Source organism: Neolamprologus brichardi, chromosome 16 (assembly GCF_056152115.1).
Source record: "Neolamprologus brichardi isolate AB-2024 chromosome 16, ASM5615211v1, whole genome shotgun sequence".
NCBI lineage: Eukaryota > Metazoa > Chordata > Actinopteri > Cichliformes > Cichlidae > Neolamprologus > Neolamprologus brichardi.
Genome location: NC_142119.1, coordinates 10,536,229 through 10,544,722, shown reverse-complemented (window position 1 = coordinate 10,544,722; position 8,494 = coordinate 10,536,229). Strand labels below are relative to the sequence as shown.

General features: G+C 38.8%; 1 protein-coding gene across 1 annotated transcript; it reads left to right on the top strand.

The window, feature by feature from the left end:
• On the top strand, window positions 1-7,610 carry lacc1 (laccase domain multifunctional purine nucleosidase 1). Its single transcript, XM_006806414.3, has 5 exons — window positions 1-635; window positions 1,787-1,965; window positions 2,763-2,928; window positions 4,268-4,493; window positions 5,801-7,610. The coding sequence occupies exons 1-5, from the start codon at window positions 143-145 to the stop codon at window positions 5,979-5,981; spliced, it is 1,245 nt and encodes a 414-aa protein (XP_006806477.1). The 5' UTR covers window positions 1-142; the 3' UTR covers window positions 5,982-7,610.
• Window positions 7,611-8,494: the final 884 nt, after the last annotated feature.

Genomic DNA, 8,494 nt, shown 5'->3' with positions numbered 1-8,494 from the left:
AGTCAGCTGTAGTTTCTGTAGTTTTTGAGGTATGTTGGTTGTCAAACACGTTCCTTGCGGTCCCGCATAAAGGGCAGGGAGTCTGCGTTTGTCTGCGAGTTTTCTCTGTGTGCTGAGCGGCAGATACTTCAGCTTCTCCGCGATGAGTCGAGCCGTGCTGGTGGATCTGCTTCACCGCTGCTGTGCATCATGCACGGGCGCTTCTCTGCTGGAGGACTCGGTTTCAGACTCGCAGGTCTTCGTGCTGTGCGGGAACACTTACCGGGAGAAAAACGGCTTCGTAGACACGTTCTTGAGCTCCTGCGAAAGTGTTCACATCCTAGACTCGAGCTCCACAGTGGAGAGTTTGTACCGTTTCAAGCAGACTTTGGATCAGCTGGACCTGAGCTCGATCACGGTCCTCACCACCGCACAGGGCAAAGAGGTGCTGGCTCATTACCAGAACCTCCTTTTTACGGCCCTATACGACTTTCAGTACAAGCAGAGACCGGTGGACGAGACTTGTCCTAGTTGCAGAGCCTCCACAGATTCGGTCTCACCTGGCGAAGAAGTGTGCGAAGAAGTGTCGACGTTTATGCAGCAGCTTCCTGCGCTGAAGGGAGAACTCACAGTTCTGAAGTCTGCGCTCATTCCAGGTCGGCTTAAGCAAAACATACTTATGAGTTTTATGGAGTTATTAAATTGCTGTATAAGTGAATGGAGTTTGCATTTCTCCTCCTACATCAAGGGTGTCAAACATAAGTCTCGAGGGCCAGAATCGGTCGTACAAAGACTCCAATTTGGGCCATTGAATTCTTTTAAAAAATGTGAAGGAGTGCATAGATTTTAAACTTTTAGGTGTATTTTTATATATTTTACAGCTTCTTCTGTTGATAAAGATCTCGCCCACTGGTAGTCATACAATAGCAAAGTACGGTAATAAATAAACAATTAAGGTTCCTGTTAACATTAGTGCACGATATGTGAAATGAAAACAGTTTGACTTCCCCGTCCCACACTGACTGTTTGGGAACAGCGTGTTTTCCATTTTCTGTAAATGGGTGTATATTTGAAAGGAAGCGAGAATGAGTTTGTCTATCAAAACTTAATATGTTATACATATACTATATATTGATACTATATATTGCACAATAGTAAATTCCAGAGTCTTTAATATATGGAGGAAAAACAGTGATTCACTGCTACTTGACTGTTTTATTTTATAATAAAGTCTAATCATTTGATAACCACTTAAACTATAGTGATATATCTATTAGATAAAGAGGAAACTGAGAATGTACCAATACCCAACACCATATACCGTTGGACTCCTATGTCCATTCAAATATGTCCTAGTGTACTGATAACAGGAGACATACAGTGGTGTGAAAAAGTTTTTCACACTGGGCCATGTAGGTTTAATTTTTTCCACCTTAATAATAAACACTTTCATTTAGAAATTATTTACTTGTGTTTTCTTTGTCTAGAATTTAAATTTATTTGATTATCTGAAACATTTAAGTGATACAAACACACAAAAAATAGTTAATCAGGAAGGGGGGAAACAACTGTGCATGAGATCAGCTCATGTTATCATTTAATCCTGACATTTAATGAATTTTCTTATCATTTAGTGCACTGTGTTAAATTTTCTATTAAAGTATAATCTGTTGACAAGATGTTGGTAAATAAATACAAACCGAGCTAGAAGTAGCTTAGCATTCATTTAAATGCTATTAAATGTATTTATTTCAATGTGTTATTTTAGAAAAGCAGTTTAACTTTTTTCTCTCCCTCTATGTCTCAGATTGTTTTGGTCATGGCTTCAGCACCCGTACAGGTGGTGTGTCCTACATCTCGACCTTATCCTCCTTGAATCTGTTCAGCAGCTGCAGGAGGAGGGACCCAGTGGCTGTGGTAATGGAGAACAGGCGCCGATTAGCCCTCCATGCTGGTTTCCATCCTCAGCCCATGCATTTAGTTAAGGTACTCAACACTATTAGAATTTTCCCCTTTAATGTATTATCTGTATCATCTGTAAATTAAAAAGTGTGTTGGAACATATTTGTAGTAATTAAAGCTAGAGTCTGACCAATTGGCAGCCTGCAATTATCAGCTTATATTAACTGTATGAAAAATGAAAACGTAAAGAAGAGATGGGAGAAACAACCATGTTCAACCATGTTATGAATGTTGATGTTACATGACTTGTCCACCAGAGGGCATCCTGCAACATCCACATTCCAAACACAACAAACAACCAGCTGATCCAAGCTGGCAGACAGAGCGCAAATGAGCAATAAATAGCTCCATGTAACAGACATAGAGAAACCTGTTTAGATTCTATGTGTCTGAAAGAAAAAAAAATATTATATTGGAATATCGGATTTTTAAATCACCAAATATCAGACTTAAAATATTCTCTCAGCCGCACCTTAAAGTATGAGTAGCATGTATAAAAATATATCATCTTGCATATATTAAGGTGCAAGTTTTACATATTTAATTCTGGATGCACATCTGTTTGATATAATCTTTTGTTTTTAATATTCACCAACGTATTTCACATGTTAACAAACTAAAGCAAACGAGCATTCACAGTCAAAGAAAATTAATATGCAACAGTAACAAATAATTAACAGATTAACACTCATTTTTTTGTTTTAGTTGTTTTTGTTTTTTTGGTTTCCAACTTTGGGACAGTTTTGTTCTGACCTCAGTGCTGAAGGTAAGTGATGTGAGATCAGTGTTTTGTTAAAGGACTGTTGGCTTGTTTTCTGAAGGTGAACCACGCTAACGATGTCTGGGTCTTTGGGAAAGCTGAGCCCGAGAGTTATGATGCAATGGTGACCAATCAGACTGGGCTTGTCTTAGCAGCTCCAGGGGCCGACTGCATGCCGCTCCTCTTTGCTGATCCGGTCGCAAAAGTTATCGGAGTCGCACATGCAGGTCAGCCCTCACTGCTTCTCAAAGTTTTGACCACTGACTGCTAATTTAGGGAACCATCATATCATTGGGGGCCAATCAAGTAAAAAAATGCACATCAGAACTATTAGTTAGTGTTTTTAATATGTCTATGTGCAGTGTTGGGGAGTAACCGTCGTTACGTATTTAAAATACAAAATATGAGTAACTGTATTCTGTTACAGTTACCGTTTAAAAGGGTGGTATTTAGAATACAGTTACTTTGTTGAAATAAATGGATTACACGGCGGTACTTTCCTGTTTCATATTGTCGCGGGTCAGGACTGTTTGGGTTTTGTTTGACAGCTACGTTCTGTAGTTCCAGGCGGCAGTGTTACTGTTGCCATGGTTACAGGGTGATGCTCTCTGCGTGTTTCCTGGGTGAGAGAGCGCCTTTTTGTTGTAGTTGTTGTGCTAAGCTAATAGGCAGAATGCTACAGGCATAGCTCTAAAGAATGTAGCCTCATGGGCAGTGTAGTCCGTGCTGCAGGGAGAATGGACTGCCATACTCGTGATGTGTGTGTGAACGAGGCAGGGAGAAAAAGGAAAAGTACGAGTTATCATCGAGCAAAAACGGGAGCTGGAAGCATGTAAATATAATAATAATCACTGCAGCCAAACAGAGTGCCTGACGAGCCCAGTTGTAAGTAAGCTATTAAGACTCGACTGTACACTGTGTTCGTGTTTTCCTCCGGAACAGTACGTCCCTGTTGGAGCAGCCTTTCAACGCCTCTCTCTGTCCCCCTTTTAGCAAAGTTGACCCAGACAACAAAGTAAAGCTAGTTTTCGGCTACGAGCCCGACACAAACCCGACATATTAACCAGAGGTCCCTTTACTACGGTTCGGAGCCGTGGACCTTCAGTAACAGTAATAAATCACAGCAATAGTACATTCATGTAATTGTAAAAAGCATGATAATATATTAAGTAATCCAAAGTATTCAGAATACGTTACTCTCATTGAGTAACGTAACGGAATACGTTACAAAATACATTTTGGGGCATGTATTCTGTAATCTGTAGTGGAATACATTTTAAAAGTAACCTTCCCAACATTGTCTATGTGTGTGAAAGAGAAACTTGAGTAGAGGAACTTAAGAAGACTGCAGAAAGCACACATTTCAACATTCTTTGGAATCAAAGTAAATTCTTTCAGTGTTAATTATGCTATAGACTCTTTATATAATTTTTTTAGCCTTTGGTGCCCCCTAGAGCATTTATTTATTCAAGCTAAAACCAAACAGTTGAAGAGAGCGTGCAAAAGAGGCTGCAGTGGTACAATTTTACAATATGAACTCTGACGATGAAATGGCTACATTTACAGGTTGGAGAGGAACCATAATGGGGGTTGCCATGGCCACTGTGAATGCCATGGTGACAGAATTTGCTTGCCAAGTTAGCAACATTGTGGTGGCTGTGGGACCATCAGTGGGACCCTGCTGCTATACCATGAAAAGAGACCAGGCGTTGGACTTCATGAGCATCCATCCAGACTGTGTCCCTGATCCAGAGTCAGCCAGACCACACGTCGACATCCGCCTCGCCAACAGGTACGGCTCACGAAACGAGAACACTAGCACAATAGATTAACTAGAGCTGGCAAAAGTACAGAATGTCTGTGAACAAGGAAAAGAAAATAGCTCTATATTCTGTTGCCTACATTGTAGAGGGAGTCTTAGTCTGTAATAAGAGAATGAATAGGGAAGAGGTTAAAGTGGGATTCAGCAGGTGGGGATCCCTGAAACCAATTGCAAGGTCTCAGTGTGGAGAAATGAATCACAACTCAAAATAATTTCTCTTAAGAGCTTCAGTAGATTTTCTTAAATTTCCAGTTTATCACCACTGAGCAATCCTTACCTTTAAATCTAACATCTCTCCTTCCTCTCCTGTCCTGTATTACTTATCTTTCTCCATCTGTGAGTGAAGTTAGCCCTCTTTCTTTTCACTCTCTGTAAAATACAGCAGCCGCACCTTTAACACACACTGTGTGACAAACTGCACACAAACACATTGTGTGTGTTCCGCTGATAGAAACGCTGCATTTGAAATTACCTGCCACTTTTAAAAAAAATTACTCGAGTAAAGAACAGATAACTGGAAATTCTACTTAAGTACAGTAATGAAGTATTTCTACTTTATTACTTCCCACCTCTAAGATTAACCAATGAGGGAAAACTGGTCGTTGCAGAGCAAGAAACAAATTTAGGATTTATTGTGGATGTTGATCAACATTCACATAAAATTTATATTTTCCTTGTTGAGGTCATAAAAGCATTCTGAAGATGCCCTTTTCATTTGAGTCTGGCTCAAATTTAACCTGAATTTCAGAAAATGTTCACGATGTTTTATATGCAAATTCAAAGTGCATTTAAACAGACTAAACAGACTAGTGGATGCACTGACTACCCGGATTCTATTTTTAAGAGATGTTCCAAGTTGTACTTGTCTCGTTCTATGAAGATGTAAAAGGTAACTGTGGCAGCCACTCAATGATGACTCAGACTTGAACTTAAATACATCTCAGAGGAAGTCATAGCTGAGTGAATTCTCCAAGTTCACTTTCATTCTGTCACTAGTGTTAGAGTGTGTTATATTTATTATGGAGTTAATCAATAAGATCAAGTAAGAGTTTCAGTTTAAGATTAAGGGTCTTCTTGCATTTACCCATTCTGGGTTGTCTGGAGAGGAAGTAAGAGGAGAGAAAGGAGGTCCTTGTTTAAATTTTCAGCCATTACTATTTGACTATGTGTTGGAAATAGTACACTGAAGCTTTAAGGTCTTTAATATTGATTTCATATATGGGATGTGTTTTTCGCTCAGCTGTGAACCAAACCAAATGTCTAATTTCCCATCCCAGAGTTCTCCTCCAGAAAGGTGGCGTCCTGCCCGAGCACATCCATGACAACAAGATGGCGCATTGGTCCTGCGTGACGCCCTGCACCTCATGTCACCCTGAAAACTACTTCTCCCATGTCAGAGATGGGCTTAACTTTGGCACACAGGTGGGCTTCCTGTGGATCAAACAAACGAATGAATGAATGAGTATTTAGCACACTTACCTCATATTGTTGTTAGCTCAAGCTCCACAAAGTCAATGTGCTTTTTTGGTAAAATTACGTGGTATAAAAAATGTGAAAAGCAGCAGACAGAAAACAGCTAAAAACCAATTGTTTGCTAATTTACTGTTTGATATTTACAGCTTTAAGGATAATTTTGCATGTCCCACAGATTCTAATCTTCAAATAAACTAGAGGATTAAAGTTACAATGTGCAAAATCTCAATACTAGATGTCAGTACATAGCAGACTGCATTCAACTAAGTTCTGTTTTCGTACCCCTCCCAATTCAAATGCACAATCCTAGCTAAGTGAGTGAGTGCAGGCTGTCAGTCCACTGTTCACCTCAGCAGTAGCAATATGTATTGACATCTATGGACTCTAGAGGAAACTGCAAAACTTTGTGGCTGAGTCCAATATGAGTCAGTGAAGCTCATTTCTGTCTGACAATGATACTGCAGTGTTGTTGAGGATATCCTGAACTTTTTGTCAATAAACACTGCCCTTTAGTAACACTTTCTTTGAAGTGGAGCTAACTTTGTTGGATTCAGAGTCTTAGTGATTAAACTCTCATACGATGTGAGAATGTAATCAAATTGTTTATTGGAGGGAAAATGTGATTTTTAGGACACTTGAGTCTAACATTAGCTAATATAGCATTAGCTTATTGCTGTTGTGTTTTAGCCAGCTCATTGTTAGCCGTCTGGAGGCCGTAGGGTCACATGTCTAATCTGCTAACAATAAGTAATTATAATGAAATCAGGAAGAAATGAACATGTTTATGCACATTTTCGTGTGTTAGAGCTCTGACTTCAGCTCAGTAGGTTCAGCTGAGGAGAAAGAGGATGACACTTTATCCAGGTATCACCTTCCCTCGCATTTTCGCTTCTTTAATGAAAACAACCACTTCTCAGATGATAAAACATGGGTATGATCATATCTTGAGTCTGTAGGTGCAGACACAAATTAATATTTTACTAAGCTAAATTATTACTATTTTATTATTTTAAATTTCACTAACTTTCAGGGATTTCTCACTTGAACGAACATGTTTTATAGCTCATACGATTTTTGGGGGTGAATCTAACTCTGCAGGGAATTATTTCTATGTTGTTGGAAACAGCATAGAAATACTGGGCTGATACAGTTTGTCCAAACATGTATATTTGGACAGTTTACCTGTATTGTGGGTCCAATGTACCAAGCAAACTACCCACTAGCCAGTAAGCATTCATCTAGCTGCTCTAATCTGTCTCTCTTAATTCCAACCTGAGCCAACAGAATTATTTAGAGAATGAATTGGTGGGTTTAAATACTTGGATAACACGCGGACCAAATACAGCTTTTTCTTTTTATTCTTGTACTGAAAATCTTGGAGCTCTGGTTTTTAATGGCATTTAACTTTAGTCAGAGACGTACAGTATAATATTACTCAGGGATATACAATTTAAGACAGAACACACATAATACCTTAAAGGAGTGGGGCTCTGAGCGGTGAGGCCATTCAAGTTCTCTTGGTGAATGACTGTAAAAATCTGTACAGCATATTTTACGTTGATATTTCTCTTCCTGCATTGTAAAGCATGGTAATTTTAGTGTTCAATAAACTTTCAGTCCAATGACCGGCTACGTGAGTTTTATTAATAAACTGAATGACAGGTAGCAGTTGGGTTCATCAGAGTTCAAATCTGTCACATTTTACAGTAGAATATCCAGGCGATAGATGGATCATTTCATATGAAAACCAACCAACTGCACCAGTTTAATGTTTCTGATGGAGAGGAACAGAAACAACCATTAGTTTGATCTGTTATCTGATTATTATGTGGGAAAAAAAATAACTTTTGAGTCCAACTTTTAAAGGATTACATCACCATGTGAGATCAGCCAGAACAAGTTATACCAAATAAGAGGTTTGTTTTTTGAACCTAGTGTTTGATATTCCCACTATAGCCTTAATTCCTTCTCTGTCAAAAATAATTTTCCAGTAATCTACAATCCTGTTTAATTCTGTGCCTGTCAGGTGGAGACACTAGTTGGTTTTACATATCAGTTTCAGTTTCAAAATTTTAGGAGCATTAAACTTTCTGTTGTTTGATTTAATATAATGAATAAATGTAATTTTATTAAGCATGACAGACACAGACGTCTTCAGGGATACAGACAATTTTTATTCTGAGACAAAAGTCTTGATTTGTCTTACAAAGCAGCCCTTTTCCTAAAAAATAAAATAAATATAACAAAGATCATTTTAGTAACACAAAGTGTCTCACTGAAAGGATCGGCTGTTTTCTCAACGACCTGGTGGCAAACGTCATTTGTGGGCTTCAGATAATAATAAAACCTCTCCTGGCATCAGCTTTCAAACAGAGACATCCCCGCACATTAAGGCCAGTTCTTTTAGTGCAAACACAGAAATGCAAAGTCAGTCTTAAAATGAATGTAATGAGCTCCATTAGTCGGGGAAATGAGCCAGATTATTAACATCAATCACT

Excerpts from the sequence above, each read along its gene's own strand:
- lacc1 (XM_006806414.3), top strand. The coding sequence starts at position 143 with ATGAGTCGAGCCGTGCTGGTGGATCTGCTTCACCGCTGCTGTGCATCA. Across the intron at positions 1,966-2,762 it reads AGCCCATGCATTTAGTTAAG|GTGAACCACGCTAACGATGT; the intron begins GTACTCAACACT and ends TGTTTTCTGAAG. Across the intron at positions 4,494-5,800 it reads GACATCCGCCTCGCCAACAG|AGTTCTCCTCCAGAAAGGTG; the intron begins GTACGGCTCACG and ends TTCCCATCCCAG.